The sequence below is a fragment of the Thunnus maccoyii genome, chromosome 14 (assembly GCF_910596095.1).
Source record: "Thunnus maccoyii chromosome 14, fThuMac1.1, whole genome shotgun sequence".
NCBI classification, from domain to species: Eukaryota; Metazoa; Chordata; class Actinopteri; order Scombriformes; family Scombridae; genus Thunnus; species Thunnus maccoyii.
In genome coordinates, this window is record NC_056546.1 from 30,287,807 (window position 1) to 30,309,564 (window position 21,758).

A 21,758-nucleotide genomic window follows, 5' to 3' on the forward strand; every position below is an offset into this window, starting at 1 on the left:
GCAATATGAAAATAACGTAAGGTGCATAAATAATGAGAAAATATGAATCAAATAAATACATTCACATTCAGAAGACACCCTGAGGAAGGTAAGTGTGCCGATACTGTTGGTGTATTTTTAATGTAGTAGCCCATATTCATTAAAGGCCTTTTATTTTTTAACCATCCACTTTGAATGCCTGGAATTGGATTTATATATTTTTTTTTTTTTTGCCACACCGCACCCATGGATGAAGGAATAGGCTATTTTTCCTCTTTAAAATGTATAAATTCACATATTTTAAATGATAAACTCATATTCATATAACAACACAACACACACGTTGTTCAGGGGTATTTGGACAGCAAGTAATTTGACGTAGCCTTCAGGCAAAAATGTCAGCCCAGAGACACGGTCAGCTTCGTTTTAAAAACACTTATCACGTCTTTCTTTCTTTTGTTTCCTTTGATAGCTACTCAAAATGAATTACTGAGCGTCATTTCAAAGCGCGCTCACTGAACACCCCTCACAGCAAAACCCAACATACACGTCATCACGTCCGATTACGTACGTTGTCGTCATCAGGTGTCAGTTCATTGCTGGAATGGCTTCCTGTTTCCTCTGTCGTGCTGCTCTCTAAAACATGGAATATTGTTTACTTTGCTTATCGCCCATTTTTACACCCATCAGGTGCGGGGCCACACACCGCCCAGAGCCGAACACAGAGTGTGTGAGGCGGGAAGAGCAGTGCTGTCAGAGCGCTCAGCATGCTGTTACCTCAGCTGCCAGAGGATGTCCTCTATCACATCTTGTCTTATTTGGACTACAAATCTCTCAGTCGCCTCTCTCAAGTTTGTAAAAGCATTTATCACTTTGTAAGCCGGGACGCTGTGTGGAGGAGGATTGCTAAAGAGTTTCTGAACACTGGAATTACTCGGAATGGGACGGATATGTAAGATAACAGTCGCACACTGATGCAAACCTGCTGTGTACATTGTTTTTAGCTTAGCTTTAGCCTAAACCATGTTATTGTGCAGTGACAGTCTTTACTGACCGTTGCTGAAACATTGTTTCTCCACGACCACATATATGTAGGCTATTAGAGGCTTGTCATTTTACATTCCTGTGTACAGTCTGAGGGTAATGGAAGAGGCACACACCTACAGCAGCACTGGCTCAACACCTGTAGCTTGGACTAAATAACTCCCTGAATATATTGAGATGGTGGCAGGGAAAGTAAGAAGCTTCCATGGCACACTAGTCTATGTCAGTGGTACCTCATTTTACAAAAAAACAGTAAATATTACTCACTTTACTTTGATCAGTAATTACTTCCTAAACCAGATTTCAACAGCATGAGAACAGTGACCATGGCAAGCAAGAGTAGGTAGTCTGTTAATATAGAAGAGTGCGGTATGGGCATCCAATTCATTTGGTACTGTTAATGATATAACAGTTTAAGAATTTATTAACGTTCTGGCTGAAAAGTATAGTGTCCTTGATGCACCATCAAATTTTAGGCCACATCCATGGCTGGACAAGCTGCTTGGGGGCTCTGGGGTAAATAATTTGCCCCATTCTCCCCTCTCAGTTTAACATGTACAGATTTTCCACGTTGCCACACCAACTGGCAACAGCTTTGTGTTCAATTGATTTAACACATTCGTGTAGGAATATGCAAAACATGAGCACAAAACGGAGATAATGAAGATCTTATACCAAGATTTGGACTTTAAGGCCAGGGTATGCTTGAAATAAACAATTACTAGCTGCCCTGAATGTATCATTGGAAGGCGTGGGAGAAATCCCTGCTGTCATAGAGAAGGGCAAGACACAATTATCATACAAATGGGGATAATGGCACACACATTCATTTTTAACTTTGTATGGCTCAAGTTTTCCTCAACTTTGGCATCTGTATGCCTTTGCTGAAGCGTACTATGGCCCCTATCATTTCCTTTCGTATTGTGCTTTATTGGTGCATATTCACAAAGAAATAATAAATTAAATTAGCATAAATCAGTTGACTCACAGTAAGCCTGGAGCTTTTAGGGTCCCTGGAGTTTCTGGGCCCTGGGGCGGTCAAAGATTAGTTTTGGCTATAAATTCTATTGGTGATAACATTGTTCTCACCAAGTCTACTACTGAGATCTGAGAACGCAGCAATATTGCTGAAAAAAAAGGGCCAGAAAGACGAGTAGTGAGACGATCAGACAGATTGAAAACAAGTGATGTCTCTTCGCTGTGTTCCTAGATGTGAGCAATTACTTTGCCGAGTACAGTTTTATTATAACTGATTATTATTATCGTGTCCCTCACTCTCTATGACAGCCCGCTTTTAACTCCACCTTCAAGCTATAGAAACTTTTGTTTTCCAACGTGGTCGGAAAACTCATTGTATAAAGTAGTTCTTTTTGATCATAACCAGGCTCTTATTTTGTCAGGTACTCACCAGTTTGTCAGGGGCAAAGCAATCATCCTTCCAATGTGATGTGGATCTGACTCACACTGATTGGCCAAGAGCCACACTGGTATACCAGTATCCTCCCTCAGGCCTTTACCTCTAGAGGCTGAATCAGTAGCTCTATCACTCTAGTAGCCTCACTGCTGCAGGTGAAGGCCAGTAAGTAAGGCCAGCAGTTGTGGACCCTGCTGAGAGCGTGAGCGTGACACTTCCTGTAGATCCTCACAGTGAGACAGCATCAAGCTGCTTCCTCCTGCTCTCTGCCCTCCCCCTCTGGCATGGGCTCGCTCAACACATGTGAATGCATATGCTACTGTTCTGGATGAGTGTGGGCCACTCCTACACACAGGCCTGACACCTCAGACATGCACTAGAGTGATGACTGGCTATGTAGGTTCTTATAGAACTGGAATTACATCCAACCTTGTCTCACCTCAGAGCATACGATTTGTCTGCAGCTTACTGTAGAGAATTATGCATCTATGATTGTATTGCAAGGCACAGAAAAATAGTGTTTTTAACATACTATGTGGCTTTTTTGAAGACATGTTCAACAGTTTTCTATTACTGACTTATTTTACACCACACACCATCATCTAATATCAAGTAAATCTCCAGGCTATTCTATAATGATACAAGAACAGCCCACCAGATGTGAAAAAATACTGACTGTTAGAATATTCTATGTCTGGTATTTTCCCTAGTTGTCTTTTATTTGCTGTTTCATGGTCTAGACCCCGCCATAAACCATACTAAGAATGTGTGTGTATCAATTTAATAGAGGACCCGACCATAGTTAAAGGACCACACCATTGATTTTGCATGTTTGAGCCAAATAACTACTATCTTCTAACACCTTCTGTTAGTGCCAGTCATTTCCTAAAACATGTGGCCATATTTTAGCCTTTGTATGATTCACAGAATTCTCTAAAATTTCAAATTATCATGTTCAGATGCTACACCCACCTTAAAATTCAGTGCTGCACCCACTAGAACACACCCGCGTTCATACCTCACAGTATTATAATTTCACTTGTAAAAATCTTTTATCTGGGGACTAATTTACATGGCAGAGATATACTGTCATTTCTTACTTCCCCCAAGAGTGTCCTGTCAAGGTTTACAGGAGAATGGACTTGTCTCTGAGGCCTCTGGATACTGGACAAGGATCAAATCCCACTCGAATCACAAGCCCAACCCTAGACATGAGGGAACCTAAAATTCTGCAGTGTCCTGTGGAAGATATCCTCTCAGTCTCAACTACCAGAGAAGGCCTAATAGTTTTGACTTATGTGTCAGTTATACTCCCTATGATCCCTTTTTAACCCCTATTAGAGATTTTTTAGAGACTCATTTTTAGAGACTCATGCAATTATACAAAATGCTTCTATGATCCTATGATGAAATGATCCTATATAGTTTAAAGCATTCACAGATATCGCACAACTCTACAACTGACTACAGTGGGTAGACAGTTCTAATGAAATGGCAATTCTACACAATTTTAGAGACACACATACAGATTATGTGTTAAGGTGCTGACTGTGCAATCTAAAGAAGAAGCTGCGCTTGACAAAAAGTCAAACTATACTAAATAAACAAGCACATATATGAGGAAAGAGATGAGGGAAACAAGGAAAGGTTTAGATTACCCTGAATTATTGCTTTTGTAGTTTTTAACATTGACCAGCAGAGGTTACAACAAAATGCAAGTCTCTACAAAACTCAAGTATAGTGGTTAGTCAAAATGATTTGCTTGAAATGTATGTAGATATATCTACTAGTATAGAGTGGGCCTAATAAAAATACCACTTTTTAAACTGCCAATCATATAAAATATAATAATAATAATAACAACAACAACAACAATAAGAAGAACAAGAATATAAAATATAAAAGTATCTTTGATGTAGCAAACTACTTTTGCCATGTTGCTGTATAGCTACAATGTAGTGGAGCTTCATTTTATGTAGAGTAACTGGTAGCTTAGCTCACTACACTTTCCAAGTAGCTTGCCTAACACTGTTGTTAACTAACCTGAAAAATGGTCTCTTATTTGTCACTGGCCTTAACACCAAAAAGAAGAATGATACATCTGCCTTTTCTGAAAACAAGTTAATTGGCCTCTCTTGTGTTCATAAAGATAAAAAGCTAAGCAGTTAAGCAATTAAGCAAAAATTATCCCATACTACCATATTGACGACCATCAGCCCTTCAGTGTACGGCACAGTTCCTATCTGCTGGTTTAGGGGTTGGGATTTCTGAGTCACAGATTGCAAAATAAGTATTTGTTGCTCCTGGGTTACTTCTGCTATGGAGGGCACACAAGGAACTGTTCTGAGCACAGATTTGGCACCTGAGCTTGCCTTTTGTTGTAACAAAGGAGGAGAAGCCTGTTGTTGAGTCCATGAGCAAGCATCGCACAGCTTCTTTGGTGCTATGTTCCTCTTGGGAATATTGGAACTTGGCTTCTCTGCCATCTTTCCTCTTCCCCCTCAAATTTTTGAAGGAGTTCATCAAGATATTGGAATCTTTCTCCCCCCATTACCTATGTATTTGATGGAAGACACACAGTTTCCTGTCTTTCTCATTTCCTGCTCCAAGAATGAGAGAGTTCAACCTGTTTTCCCCAATATTGTTTCCCGTCTAACTTTACTTTACTTTTAACATCAACAAACGAAGAGAAATGTCCTTCCCTCATCCTAAATCAATCCTAGTACTTCCTTGTTTTATGAATGAAGCAGTACATAAGATGAAGCAGCTGTGGTGTGTGTGTTTGACCAATCAGTGATGGTCATCTCTGCAAACCCCACCCTCAAAGTTCCTGTACTTTTGGAAAGTACCGAGTTTCCTGTCACTTTCATTAGCAGTACAAAGTTATTTCGAAATTTTCATTAATGACAACCACCAAAAAATATTTGTTCCTTCTCCTGCTACATGAGCCGAGGGATCCCACAATATCCATGCTAAAAAAGACCTTTCCTATCCTGGAGCTCTTTTTCTACTTGGAGTGAATCTGTTTTCTTAAAGCTTCCTGCCCTAACGCAATCAGAACAGGTTTTTCTGACTCTACTCGTGATTTCATTTTCCTTGCATAAGTGACCATTGCTCGCTGTCAGCCAGACGCATAGGGGTCTCAGCCCCACATACCCCAATCACTCATGGAGTAGCTGAATCACCCGTTCCTATTCACATGGGGAAATCCTGGTCCCCTCCAGGCTCTTTCATTCTTTGGGAAACATGGTCATTTTGCCTCAGATCTAGATTGAGCTAGAAGGTCAGCCTCTTCATTTCCTCCTTCTTCATAGGAGGTCCCACCTCAACCTTTTCCACCCTATTTTTGTTCCCATCTGGAGTTCTTTGATAAGTCTCCAGAGGTCTCTGTTCTCATACCCCTCAAGGTAATCAGCTTGGTGTTCCTCTGGTTGCCGGGTCTTCTCCTAGAGGAAGCATCAATTACCAGGGCAGATGTCCCGCTTATGAATAGTTCTGATTGGACAAACTCTGTTCTGTGAAACAAACCACATTTCTCTCCAAAACGTTGTCCAACTCCTCAAAGGAGCCAAGTGTTCTGGTTGATCCAATGATGTGTCCCCTCTCCTTGTCCTTTCCCTGTCTTGCTCTGCTCGCCTCAGCACCATTTCTTCCTTGGTGTACTCTGGGTCAAACTGATACAGAACACTTGTTCCATAGAAAGTCGTCTTCTTACCAGAGTTCCTCATCATCATATATGCTGCCTGACATTTTCTTGTGAAAGCGTTACTACTTTGCAGTAGTTTGAGTTACTTCTTTACTAATTAGCCTACTTTTTCTTTACCAACTGGTAAGTGGGCTTTCCAGCCCTGATCATCCAAGGAGAGCACACATCTGAGTTTGTAAGGGATGGTGTGTTTATGTGCTATCGCGTAGTGAAAACAATCTTCTACTCTGAGGATATCAAAATAACTTATTATGAATGCAATGCTGTGTGGCAGCTAAATGGATAAGCTCTATCGTCAGACCTTCACTTCAGCATGTGAATGCACCACCAGAAAGGATTCACACTATTACAATTCTAAAGTTAAGCAATTTTAACAAAATCCAGTATAGACATGTGTTTCATTACAATGCATGAGCTATGATGAACAATTTTTAAGTCCTCTGAAAGTTGATTTTGATAGCATACTAAAATGAACTGAAATCAATAGGACCCTGGAAGGTAGGTAGTCAGTTATGTGAGTTGTAGGCACATGGGTGGAGTGATTGTTTAAAACCACTGGGGTGGTCCTTTAAGATCAAATCTGTGTGTACAACCATTTCATGAACAGGGCCCAGTGTCCTCAGGATAATCCGCAGACCTCACTGTCAACAGTTTTCATTGAGACTATTTCCTTGATAAAAAGTAGTTCTGGAGATTATGTTCCTGATGTTACTGTCGATTTTTTAAATGTCACTTGTCCTCTAGCATGAACAGATGGAAACTAATGGTTCAAATTTTTTTGTATGAGCATCTTCAACATAACCAGTGATAAAACATTCAGCCTTCAAAATCCATTGCGACCAAACCAAAGTCATGTTCAACTGCCACTCCACTATCATTGCAGATATCCTCACATCCCACTGAAGGAGAGAGTAAAGATAGCTCAAAACTGGTATGATGGTGTCTGTAAAAGGGCGATTCCTCTCAAATGGAAAACAAAGTAAGTGCTTACACTGTTTAAAGGCTAAAACTTTGACCTGTTTTTAAACTCCATATCACATAGAAAATATGCAGTGTAACACGAGAAATGGAATATGCGTAAAATGAGAATTCAGAGCTTATGTATTGTACATGATATGCAAAATGTGTGTTGTGTTTTACAGTAGGACGAGTCCTGTGGGGCTATTCCACTTGCTTCCAATCTTAATGCTAAGCTAGGCTAACCGAGCCATGACTCTCATTCCATATTTAACACACAGACATGATATTGATATCTTATCTTTTCATCTAACTCTCAGAAAGAAAGTGTATATCACAAATTGTTGAACTATTCTGCATTCATTCTTAAATCACTTACAATTCTTTACATCTCGTCTTCAGATTGTTGCCATGGTTGCAGCTGGATGGAGATGTACTCTTTCTGTCTCAGGCTGCGGACATTGGAGTGTACCATCTGCGCCAAGACTACGGGAGGCTCCAGCGCAACCCACTGAAAATCTATTCAGGCCACAATGGTGATGTCTGTAGATTTGTTCTGACGGACTCTCACCTGATCAGTGGTGGAAGGTAGCTCATACTCTACTTGTTTTTGTTTTGACTATATTGAGTATAGATGAGGAACTAAAGTATATCATCAGGGGTACTAAAGTAATAATTTGTATCTTTATATTAAGAAATGTTTTGCGACTCTGTCTTAGGATTTTATAGAGAAAAATAGTATGAGCAGAATATTCTTGTGAACATGTCTGAAAATGAAAATGCTTATAGTTTTTCAAAATGTGTGTCACCGATGGACCCTCTGGGAGCAATGAGCAGATACTGTAGGACACACCTCATGACAACTCTCACTGATTTTGATTTAAAACTTCATTTATAACAAAGTAAGGACAATTTTTTGTAGTTTATATAAAAGTTTAACATCCAATGTGATTGAGAAAGCAAGTGAGTGATCTAACCAAAGAAAGCCCATATGTAGGCCTTACCTGGCAGAGAGGCCGTTGAGGCGAGCATGTGCGACCTGAATGGAAATGTCGTGTGAGCTGCAATAGCATCCCTACGCTCCAAGTTGTACACCATAAAAACGGATATTTGTGACAAGATAGATGAAAGGATCGTGGATGTTGCGGTCACTCTGAGGGCTGAAATTACTGCTTTTAAAACAGAAACCGATGCAAGCATCACGACACTGAAAGCCCAAGCCGAGTCACAAAGTAAGACACTGAATGGACTGCAGCAGTCAGCATCACGTATAACAGGCATTGTCGTGGATTTGGAGGTGCAGGTGAAACGTCTGACTAGACAAGTTGACTGACTTAACGACAAATGCCTGGACCGAGAAGGACATTCAAAGTGACAGAATCTGAGGATTACAGGTTTGACAGAGGAGACAAAGGATGGACTGACCCTCAGAGAATTTTTGGCAGGCTTATTAAAAGAAATTCTGGAGTTGGAGGAAAAACCAATTATCAATCATGCCCATAGATTGCTCCGCAGCTGTCTGGGAGATGATGAACCCCCATGGCACCTGATCCTAAAGATTCACCATGGTCACGTCTTTGATGACGTCTTCCGCAAGATTACCAGCAAGAGCGACCTAAGTTTCCAAGGGCAGTGGGTCCAGATTTTCAGAGACCTCCCCCATGAAGTTGCCAAAGTCCAAGCAGCTTTCACCCAGGCCAGGAGACTGCTTCAGGACAAGCCCAGAGTCATGTTCGGGATCACCTATCCAGCCAAGCTGCGGGTGACACACAGTGTCACGGAGCTACTGTTTACCAACCTGAAGGAGGCCCTTGCTTATACTGAACACCATTTCGGACTTGGGTAGACTAAATGGGACAGTAATGTAGTACTACTTTATGCCTGGCTTATAGCCTAGATTGGGGCTACAGATATCACAACTTCAGTTGGACTGCTGTACTTCTCAGTGTTGTTACTGATTTGTTTATTTTATGCACTAACCATATAAGCCATTCAAGTGGGCTACTTCCAGTACCATTGTCAACATTATTATTTCTAGTCAGGGATTAGATAAGGAGGTTACTTTAGTTACGCAGTCTTTGCTGCATTTTGATTTATTATAGTTTTTCTATAAATTCCCCCTGCAGTAGGTTCACATTGTGCTCTAGGAGTAACAGCTAGAAGATGTGGTTTTATTATTTTATTATTTTATTATTTTTGCTTTTAGGGTTGGAGGGATAGGAGGTGGGAGGGAGGAGTGCAATAGATAGTGGCATATGAATGTGGGCTATGGGAGATGGATAATTCAGTTGAAGCCAAGGAGAGGAAGGGTGAAATATTTTTTTTCCTCTTGGAATGTCAAAGGAATCAATCAACCAGTTAAAAGAGGTAAGGTGCTGGCACATTTAAAATCTCTTAAGTCGGAGGTTATATTCTTGCAGGAAACAAAGAAGGATTCACACCTCAATCTCAGATGTAGATTGATAATCCAAGTTTACCACTCTTCCTGCCCATTTAAGAGCAGAGGGGTAGCCGTTATGATTCACAAAGGAGTTCCTTTTAAGCATCAATCAACCATTGCTGATAAGGAGGGGAGGTATGTTTTAGTGGTGGGAGAATTGCATTCCAGGCCTTTGATATTGTTAAATATTTATGGGCCAAATCAGGATGATTCTGAATTTTTCAGGAAGGTTGATACCAGATATTTCTAACACTAACTTGATTATTGGGGGCGATTTTAATTGTTTGTTAGATCAATATCTTGATAGATCAAGACCCCTCCAATACAAGTAAGCTTCTCAATACATGCATCAAGAATATGAATTTTTGGGATCAATGGAGGATCTCAAATGCAACAGGCAGGGAGTACTCTTTTCATTCCTATGTCCATAATGTCTACACTATAATAGACTATTTTCTGGTTGATGGGAAACTATTGCCATACTCTGGTAATGCTAAGTACCACAATATTATTATCTCTGATCACTGCCCAGTCTCATTTTCTTTGAGACTATGTGCCACACATCGACAACAGAGAAGTTGGAAGTTTAAACCACAGCTCCTCACTGACTCTGTGTTTTGTGAATACATTAAAACACATATTACCATATTTCTTGACACAAACGATAAGCCTTAAACCACACCCACGTTACTGTTGGAGACACTATATAATAGGCCTATTTAAGAGGATGCATTATTTCATTTCAAGCCTCCAAGTGGAAACATAACAAAGTGGAACAGTTAAAATTGGACGATCAAATACACAAGCTTGATGCAGAAAATGCGCAGTGCCTTTCTATAGAGAAATTTAATCAGATTGTAACATTTAAATACAAACTTAATTAAATACTCTCAGCATGAATTAGTAAAGGCTTTATGTTCACAAAGCAGAAGTATTTCGAGTTTGGCGATAAACCGCATAAGCTCCTCACAAGACAACTGCGCAAATTGGACATAAATGAAAGATTCCAGCAGCTTTATGAGAGGTTATATACATCCTAAATGAGGGCAACACCAGGGGATATGCAAGCATTCCTGGATGAGTGCAAACTCCCAACTTTAAACTGAAATTGACTATGACTACTTGGGAGCTGAGATTACATGTGGGGAAGTTACAATTAATTTTATACTTTCATTCATTCAGCTATTTACTGGTTCCCTACTTAAATAAAATGTTTAGGCAGAGCTTCCACACACACTGAATGAGGCAATTATTTCTCTGATTCTGAAAAAAGGGAAAGATCTGGAAGAGTTGGGATCCTATAGACCCATATCTTTGCTAAACACAGATCTAAAAGTCCTTACAAAGACTTCAGCCAAAAGGCTTTGCATTTTGATAGGAAAACTGGTACACCTGGACCAGACTGGTCCAAAACCAAAAGACATTTGTTCTTTAATTTGCGGCACCTGTTCAATGGTATGCATTCCCCACAGCAGCCAAAAGAGGATTTTATGGTACTGTCTTTGGATGCTGAAAATGCATTCAACCAGGTGGAGTGGCCCTGTGTTTTTGCAGTCCTTAAAAAAAATTGAAACTGGTGATAGGTTTATTTCTTGGATACAATTATTATATAAAAACCCCTATGCCAAAATACAGACTAACCAGACACACTTCATGGATATAACACAATGTATAACTGGTACTAAGCAGTGGTGTGCACAACTCCAAATCTTGAGATTGTATCGGGCGCACAGTTGTGATAAAGACTAAACAAACAAAACAAAACAACGGTACTCACTAATCCATCTTCTTGTGTTTTTTATTGTGGACAGATAATGAACGCGTTTCAGCATAAAGCCATCATCAGCGTCTAACACAATGTATACCATTAATAAAATATACCTTTACGCAGATGATATCCTTCTTTTCATATCTCAACCTCAAACATCGAATCCGTTCTGTCCTTGATTGACCTGTTTGGAACCTTTGCCAGAGGTCAGTTGGCCAGAGCTCTTATCCCACTTGCCAGAGTCAACTGGGATAAGAGTGAGCTTATGCCAATTTGTATTATGGATCATGGATGACTTCATCAGCTCCCCTTTATGATAACAAAAGAGAGGTTTACATATTTAGGAACAGTTATTACCAAAAAATGTAATTCATTATTTAAGGCTAACTTTGATCTCCTGATAGATAAACTCCAGATTAACATTAGTTTCGGAGGATGCTCCCCATCTCATTATTAAGTAGAACAAATGCTATTAAGATGATATTTCTCCCCTAGCTGTTATATCTCCTCCAGAACATACCTGTGTTTATTACTAAAGCATTCTTCAAACATTTAAATTCCGTTATTCCTCCATTTGTGTGGGATTATAATTTGCATAGAATAGGGAAAGCTCATCTTTGTAAATCTCAGATGAATGAAGGGCTGCCTCTGACAGATTTAACACATTATTACTGGGCTGCCAACATCCACTGCATTGCATACTGGCTGGATGATATGGCAGTGCTACCTGATGGGTAGGAGATGGAGCAAGAGGACTGTTTACATGTCACCACTGGCGCAGTCATTTTGTCACCTGTGCCAAAAAACAAAGTAAAACCCAGTCATCTATAACACCATACACATTTGGAAGCAAATTACAAAACATTTTAAGATCAGTTTAATGTCTTTCTTACTACCCGTAGTAGCAAATCTCTCAATCACTCCTTCCAATTCAGATAATGCTTTTCTTATATGAAAGGAAATGGGAACATTTAGTGTTGGCGACCTATACCTGGAAAGGGCATTTGCATCCTTCCAACAGTTCCAAGAAAAGTATGTTCTCCTACAACAGGACTTCTTTAAATTTCTTCAGGTTAGGAGTTATGTGAGAACATATCTTCCTGACTTTGAGAGTACAGGGCCGGACAAATTGGATGGCTGTGTAAAACATTCTGCGGGGTCTGAAAATATAATTTCTTGTCTGTATGATACATTGCAGAGTATAGCCCCACATGACTAACTTCATTAAGACAGAATGGGAAGCAGAATTGGGTGAACATTTATCAGAGGATATCTGGGACAAGAGCCTGAATTATATACATACATGTTCAATTAATTAATGCACAACACTGTTTAATACAATTTAAGGTATTGCATAGATTGCGTTATTCAAACACAAAATTACACAGAACAAATCTCACCCCAGTGTGATAAATGTGACTCAACAGAAGCAACCTCATCACACAGTTATGCCTCATGTCCCAATTTTCAGAACTACTGGATTTGGATATTTATGTTATTTTTGAAGATACTGGGAATGGAGATGAAACCTGATCCAGTATTAATCAACCTAGGAGTATCAGAGGGGCTGAGGAGACTGCAGGTAGCTCAGCAATGCCTCTTATCTTATGGACTTCTCACTGCTAAGAAGCTCATTCTTCTATTTTGGAAGAGGAAAGAAGTGCCCACTGTTAAACTCTGGCTAACTGAGTTGACAGAAACTCTGTCTCTGGCCTGGGTTTTGATTTGTAGTTTAGCGTCAGACTTGTTTATGACACCTCCACCACACTAAACAGATGTAATTAAAGCAGGTTGTGTCCTGCTTTACTTATACAGTAACTGTTTTCACTTCACGTTTTTGATATTGAGGTTTCATGTCTCATTACTGAATAGGAGACCACTGCTGTGTAATCACTGTGTTTCTGCTCTTCCATTCACTGTGTTATACAGCAGAAAAAGTTTAACCTGGCTCAACTTTTGTCGCAACACAAAACCTCCAGTAACGTTATGCAGTGGCAAATCAAATACATGTATGTGCACATTCCTGGTCAGGCACGTCGCAGCCAAGGGTGTTATGGGTGTTGTGACATCCGCACTTTCACAGAAACATGATTCCACCCATTCCATCCATGTTGCTTTAGATGGCATAGTTTAGCTCCTTATGTTAGGGAGTAATGTGTGTTTTGCATTTAATATAAGTTACAGTGAACTATAATTTGTTTTGTGTATTAAAGCTAGAGCACATTAAGTAACATTACTATTTATTATTGAGCTTAAAAAGGTTTGAGATGGTTGAAGCTGTGGCCTTTGAGCCAGTTGCTCTCACTCTCTGCACTCACTAGCCTCAAATCACCTGCTTATGTGATATTCTCCTGTTAGCTTTGAGATGGACTTCTGATGGAGAGTGACAGTTTGTTCCCTGTGGCTATTGGAGAGAAACTGACGGCTGCTGCTACACACCCTCCTGGAAAACTTCCAGCATGTCAATTCCCAATTAAAGACAATTAAAGGACCTTTGGATCTTTGGATTCCTACTAAAAGAGACAACACTTTTTAAAAAAAAATGCAGACCATTTCAGTTCTACTAGTTCTTGGACTCAGAAAGGACTCTTAAAGTTTTAAGGGAAGCATAATACATTTCCAGGTTGAACCTGTAATTGTTAATGTCATTAAGCCAATTATTTGAAGATACTGATTTGTTACAAAACCAGGGTTCAGTTTGTTTTGCATCCATACCTATCCATTTCATTTTAATGGGAGTCTAAGTTTCCTTTAATTTCATGTCTATAAGGTATGTAAGGAAGTAGGATAAGGATACTCCCGTACTGAGGTACGGGGGCGGAAGGTGCAGGGTTGCGGTGCTCATGTGCCAGCCCTAGAACTCCCACACTCCACCCATGTTCCTGGTACATTACTTTGTATCATGAACAGGTTAATTCATAAATAAAATGGGATTAAATGGTTATTACTGTGATAATTCCACAGTTGTAAAATGCTGTTTCATATTATTAAAAAGTGCTTTGCAATGTTTCGGCGTATGATAAACCTCATGGATCTACTATTCAGACTGGACTTTCATCATTGTATTTTATTTTCTCAGTGGTACCTCTTGGAGCACATCAATTCCTTCAAACACCCATGTGTTTCTAACGCAGGGTTATTTTCCATCTGAATGTGGCCTGACAAATAAAAGTAAATATACTCAGATGAACTCAAACTCTATCTATGGAAAGTTCAAGTTAAAATAAAGAGATGAAAGGTAAAGCACCAAAAAAATCATAGTTGGACGATGTTCAATTTAGCCTTTCCCTAAACAACAGAGATGGACAGGATCATGTTTTGGACAGTTTAAGCATTCTTCATTGAAACCAATAGGAAGAGTTTGCACCTAGCTCATTAACACACACGTTCTGTCACCATAACTAATAAATTGAAACCACAATGCATGAATATCTGAAAGCTACATTACATGACTCTGTGGTGGATTTTATAAAAAAAAGAATCTTACTATATTCTTCCCTACCTGAAAAGACCTACCTGTCACTGGTTTCCAGCTTTTCAATAATGGCTTATATCCTCCTTATATTTTGGCCAACTCACATACTATCCTTTTTACTAATAATTACTCTTTTATAATTTGTCTTTTGTAGTGATGGCAAGATCCTGGTCCACAGTAGGAGGAGTGACATGTCGGTGGAGTTATCAGGTCATAACCAGGAAGTAAACTGTCTGGACTCCAAAGATGGACTCATCATTAGTGGATCCAGAGACCAAACAGCCCGGGTCAGTACACCTCTTCAGTTTATTATTGTGATGCAAAGTGCCATGGTGTTTACTATCCACCTTTTTTTTGCAAAAAAACTCAGCATAGAGCGCAGACCTCATTGCTGTGATACATTTGCAACATTTGCTATGTAATGGAGACTTTTCTGTAATTCTTCCTGTAGATTTGGACTTTCGCTTCCAGCTGCCGCAGAGATACAATCCCCATGTATGACAGAGTGTGGTCTGTTGGTATTAGTCCCGCACTGAGGTAAGCATTGGCTCAGAATCACTCACAACAGGGTTTGCTTAACACTTGTCATAAAAGGAGATGTTGACAGATGTGGCTGTGTTAGTCAAACACAGAGAGAGAGAGGCAAAGCTTTTGACAGTGTGACTGGACTTGATGTAGGTTACTTGTTCATTTGTGGGATGAACGTGTGGATTACCCCGACCTGAGATCCTTCAGTTCCTCGCTCTATTCACCAGTGATTCTTTTTTTTTAAGAACTGTATTTTGTAGCTTGCTTCTTCAGCCTTACCTTTATTGCATTGCACACACCTCCCATATTGGTTTTATTCTTATTTTAGTTTTGTATATTCTTTTAGATTTATTTTTCATTCTGTTTGTATCAGAGCATTTCTGGCAAAACCAACCAGAACATACACTTTTACAGATAATAGTAAAACCTCCCACCTTACTGTTAATATCTTACCAATGTAAGATGTTTTGATATCAATGAAGGTACTGAGTGAAACTGGCTTGAGAGAACAAAACCAAAGTCTTTATATTGGTTGTGTTAAAGTGCCTTTGATTTCTCAGCCATGTTTACACCCAGACAGTTAATAACACCCACTCACTCACATCATTGATGACATGCAAGTGGACAGATGCAGAGGACTGTAACAGTATCCTGACTTCATCAGCTAGTCCAGCAGGTGATTCTCCATCTGGCTACAGAGTGGAAACATCACAGGTCTAGGGGGTTTCCAACATCACTAAATAACTGGCCTGTGCTTTACAGCTTCACGATAATTAAAACTGTGAAGGTAATGTTAACTCACATTTTCCAATAACAACTGTCTTGTTCCCTTCATAAGGTATATTACAGTAAATTACATCTTTAGGTGATCTACCCATGTTTTATAGTGCTACAGTATATACTTTGAAAACAATAATTTTTCAAAATAACAGTCAAAAGACAAGACAGTTGTATTCTAACTGAGGTAAAAATTGATCTAAATAATTCATGTCAGGGACCTGTTTTTGCAGCAGTACTTATGTTGTCTCCTGGGTCCTAGAGCTTTGTTCATACTTTAATACTGACACAGGGACAGCTGGCCACCTGCACAGACAGCGCAACCATACGTGCTTCTATACATACTACAATCGGGGGACACGTCTCACACATGCACACTAGAAAACGAGATGGCAACCTCCCAACACCAAGAGGAGGAGCTCCGCGTTAAACAAGAAAATTTTGAAAAAGAAAATGGTGTGTGTGACCACTTAAGGGGGACATAACATGCTTTTTGTGATTTTCTGTCATTTCTAATGTTGGCTTTTGGATGTTAAACATGGTTAAAGTTCCAAAACTTGAGGTGAACATATGTAAAAATGCCGCCTTCAAGTCAGAAGCCAGGGCTTCAGCCTGCTTTGGACACTTTGTGTGCAATGTTACCTCTGCTTATTGTTTACATATGCCCACAAACGGCCATCCGTTCTGTAGCCTTAGTTGCTAAGATTGTTCCATGGATTGTTTACATCGTCCCCTCATATATTTTGGATTGGATTTCAGCTTGAACATGTATGGATGTATTTGATATTTCAAAGTTTATATTTCAAGTAAAGAACAAGAAAAATAACTGGACTACTACTACTACTGTTGTTTGTTTATGTAGCCTCCCTGTAAAAGTCCTCTGAGGAGCAGCTTCTGGGAGCTAACCAATCAGAACAGGGTGGGCTCTCAGGAGGGGGGCCTTAAAGAGACAAGTGCTAAAACGGCCTCTTTCAGTCAGAGGCTGAACTGAGGGGCTGCATAAAGGGTCAGTATAAGATAAATAAGGAACTTCTTTTTTGAACATGTAAATCATGCAAAGATTTCCCAATAGAACCCCGGACTAAAAAATGTAGAGCAGGAAATGTGCATGTTGTGTCCTCTTTATCAATAATAGGACCAAGGCTGGTGAATAAAGTACATACATACAATACACAAAACAAGCATCCAGTTTGCTTTTCCAGTGTATGTGCAGTTGGTGCACTTGTAGTGTGTACTGTCCACACCGTCACAAACTCTGGGCTTCACTCAGACCTCTGTCTAGATGTCCATTGACATGGACAGATGACAAAATTTACATCACACAAACCCTCACAGCCACACAGATGCAGCAACGATGATTTGGCCCAAACAAAACTCTCCTTTGGCATATCTGTACATCTTACAGTGAGTTTGACTTTCTGTGTTACTGCTTCTCTGAAAGATTGACGAGGGTCTGCTCCAGTAGACATGTATTGTGTTTTACAAAAAGCACTATCACAGGTTGTCAGGCACTTTGCTTAAGTATCTGAACATGTTTACACGTCTACATTAGTATACATGCATCCTTGTACAAGAGTTCAATTATTCCTAAACCCCTAATATTGAAATTAACTGGTGATAAGTGAGGAGAAGGAAAATAATTTTCAGTCTAAAACTGGAACTGTTTTGCACAAGGAAATAAGAAATCCAGTATATCCACAACCACGCATGGTGGCCTTGTCTGTCTGGTCCAGACTTCGGAGCAGCTCTCAGAGATCTGAGAGGAACAGGCAGATTATCCACATCATTAATTCTCCAATTTGCTGGCTGAAATAGCAGACCGTGCCTCAGCCTGCCACCCCCTCATAATGGAAACCTGCTCCCTACCTCTCACTGACCAACGGCCTGTTTAATTAAAACTCTTCTGGAAACCAGGTGTCAACTCACTGATAAACCTATTAAACCCACTTCTACAAAGAGTCAGCAAACAAGTCACCTCTCCAGCTGCTGGAAAGTGCCAGCATACTGAAAGGAGACTTTTTCCACCTCAGTTGTTTAAGCATAAACCTTGCTAAAAGTTGCAAAGGATATGAAAGTACAAACCATTCTAATTCAAACAGCACAGAAAGTGCTGTATAGCCAGGGGGAAAGCCCCATCCCCATGGGCTGCAACAGAGAGTTAAGTTTGAACAAAAACAGTACGGGACATTTCAGGCAGGACCAAAATTTCGTAAACTAACTATTCCAGCAGTAAGCGAGGCAGTGTGTGAGTTTTTTTCTCATTTTTATTCAAATTGTTTAGTTCTCTAATATACACACATGGCTACTACAGTATGGTTACTGTATGGTTATGGTTGTGTATACAGTCCGTCAGGGAAAGAACACTGGATTGACCTCCATACCCTTTAACTTTCCACCTGCAGTGGCATTGAGCCATGGGTGTAAACCATGTGCTGCATTATGTACATTGTCTAAGCTAATTAAAACTTGGTGATATTAAAGTCAATATAAAGAAGAACTCTAAATCCTGTGTGAAAGCTGTCATGTTGGCATGTTTTAGTATGACAGCACTAAAGAAAGGATGTAACATTACATCTTAAACAAATGAGATGTTCTGATGATACAGGGAATCAACTGCATGAAAATCACTGTCTTTAATACAATTTGTGTAATCCAGCTTGGATGCAACATTCTTTTCTATGGGAAATCCAAACTCACATGTTCTGTACACATAGTTTTGAATTAGTTGCAACTAGAAATATATATTTTTAATAATCATCATCTTATTCTTACATTGCTTTGAACATCTTTCATTAGTTGGTCTCGTACATGGTTTCTAGTCTGGAGGCTGATTATCTTTCCAGATGCATGACTCATGACAGAGGTTGTATTTCACTCACTGTAGCATTTGTTTGTGCCATGTGCCACTTTGACAGGTTTTGTGAGATGTTTAAAGGTTAGTTCAGAGTGAATGGTGGCTGCCTCCACAGTCCACCTTCTACCACAGAACAGGAGGAAAAAGAAGGGGAGCAACTTTTGTTAGAAATGTAACCGTCCCTTCTTCACACTTGGCAATTCCCTGTTATCACTTGTGGACTTGCACACAGTGCCATACAAACTGCAGTCGGGGGTCTGCGGACTACATGTGTGCACTAGTAAACAGTGCAGTGTGTTAACTTTCTAGAGTTGTGAAATCCAGTCTGTGAATATTACAAGCCGTTGTAAAGTGTTTTTCTGATCAGCCTTTAACACAATAATCAGTTACTCCAACTGGACTTTCTGGATCGTATTTCATTGTCTCACCGGCATCAACACAGCCCCTTGTATTGTTTTACATAAAGCTCTTTTGAGTCTGAATGCAGATGAAGAGTTCCTGTATGTTGCTGGACAACAAGAAAAAGTAAAAAAAAGAAAAGTAACAGCTTAATGAGAATAGGAATATATTACATACATACAGTAGGTGATACAGGCATTCTTGTTTGCTTTTCTAACATGAGCAGTTAGCACACCTGCAATGTGTACAGTCCATGCGGCGTCAAATTTTGGGCTGTGCGTGGATTTCCTCAGAGGGGTTCACATGGACCCTCAAAGACATGGGCAGATAACGAAATATCATGAAGACCAATCTAGACCCTCAGAGAAAGCATGAATTGGACTTTGCAGAGTCTACAAAAACAGCTTTTTTCAGTTATGTAGGATTGTATGAATGCAGTCAAAACCCAATTGGTTCAGCTTTAACCAAGCAATTTATAGCACTTCTTGGTCAATAAAGTTCTATACAGCGAACAAAGTCCAGACCATTCCCTAATTAAATGAAAACAATAATTCAAAGTTGCAAAAAAGCAACAATCAGTCAATTAATCAAGTAAAAGCTGAGACAAAAATACGTATACCACCAAAGCAAAGCTGAAAGGAGTACTTCACTCCTCATGAACTGGTGATATTCATCAAATTGAAATGAGCAATTTATGACAAACCTTACAGAAAGAAGCAAGAGACATTTAGAATAACAATATGAAAATGTTCTTACATGATGCCTGTTGTCTTTTATGTATGTATGTTTATGTTTATGTGTGTCTTGGTTTGCCATCATTGTGGATTGATGTCAGTATACAACATTGTCCTATTGTCCAGCATTGAGATGCGTCAGATTTTCAGAAGCATCACATCACGTCTACTCTACCCTGACTACTTCTTTTCAGTGCGTGCTGCGGGCATCAAGCGATGTGTGTCAAATGACACTGACTACATACAGTGTATGAGGAAAATCATTTTGTTCAGACCTGATAATCTATAGCTACTCCATCCACACACACACCTCATCCCACCTCTTTTTCCATCCCCATTTTTCTGTTGTTCCACTGGATATCATCTCAAGGTCTGTTAGTGAGGATTATTGTGGCTGCAGCGAAATGCCAAGGCTGGTGTAGGACAGTTGCCCCCGTCCACACTCCCTGCCGCCTCGGAAAAGAGCTTGATCCTGTCAGTTGCTATCGACCTTGGCTTTTTTATCATTCAGATTGCTTTTCTCACTTGTATTTTTTTCCAGGCCATATAGTCTCTGTGCCCACTGATGGAGTTCATATCAGACAGGGTCAGTGAAATATGACGAGGCACTACAGAAGGTAGAAGGGGTGAAATAGGGTCAGTGAAGTTTTTCTCACACTGTTATCTTTGTTTCTTCTGTCTGTTTTTGTCCCTCTGTGGGTAAATCTGTATTGTTTCATTAGTTCATCATTTTTTAAATGTGAACTTCAGTATGTGAACAGTAGGGTCACTTTAGTTAACGCTCTTTTTGTTTTTAGTTATTTTTAATTTATTTAATTACATTTATTTTAATAGATTCCTTTCACTTGTTATAATTTGGGTCCAAGGTAAAGACTAAACCAGTAAATGTGTTGATTTCTTTTTATTTTAAGTATAACTCATAAGAGTCCTTTCCCACCTTTACTATTGGTGCATAACTTTTTCATTTTCAGCCAAATATACAAAAATAAAAAATAAAACAAGATTAGATTTTGCAGCTTTTCAAAATTGGACCTAACGTACTTTAAGTAGAAAAATACACAAAACACGGGTGTAGCTTTCATTTAAACAGTTGGCCACATCTTGATTGGACATGTAGTGTATTGGTCTGTGGTGCCTAAAAGTCAAAAATATCAATTATGCAACTCTAAGAGTAGCAACATATTGAGATTATAGCAATGTAAATTGTCTAAGAGCACAGCTTCTGTTGAGTGGGTCAGTTGTTTGATTTACTTTACTATGTTTTTTGGGTAAAAGGCATCTATATTTTGATTTAAAAATAATATTATCTTAAGGATACATTAGAACTAAATATCAATCAAAGTTTAGGCTGTAAAGCACATTATCTACCATAAAGTATATTCATTTCTATCAGTGAAACTACTGTAAATGTGATTAGAAGTCACTTTGCCATTTCTTGTATCAATGTTAAACTACTGTAAATGAAACTGCACCTGTTTAAGCAGCTCATCTGCTGCACCTATCCTTTCCTGGCAGGCTTTTAATGTGAAAAATCTGCAGGAATCATTTCATTGACCGTAAAACAAAAACTAGCAAAATTAGAATTGCCTGGAAATAGAGGATCAATGTGTGGTGAGTATGACATGATTCTGTTGCGGTGCAAAATGTACATTACACTGAATTAACCATGTGAGCTAGTGAGCT

The 21,758-nt window shown here is 39.4% G+C and overlaps 1 protein-coding gene across 1 annotated transcript in view; it reads left to right on the forward strand.

Moving 5' to 3' along the window:
- Positions 1–556: 556 nt before the first annotated feature.
- fbxw4 (F-box and WD repeat domain containing 4) overlaps positions 557–21,758 on the forward strand; it is a 70,876-nt gene continuing 49,674 nt past the window's right edge. Inside the window, exons 1-5 of the mRNA XM_042434091.1 lie at positions 557–931; positions 7,027–7,122; positions 7,503–7,688; positions 14,938–15,070; positions 15,235–15,320. Coding sequence (XP_042290025.1) covers positions 747–931; positions 7,027–7,122; positions 7,503–7,688; positions 14,938–15,070; positions 15,235–15,320 — 686 coding nt within the window. The 5' untranslated portion in view covers positions 557–746. The remainder of the gene's footprint in view (positions 932–7,026; positions 7,123–7,502; positions 7,689–14,937; positions 15,071–15,234; positions 15,321–21,758) is intronic.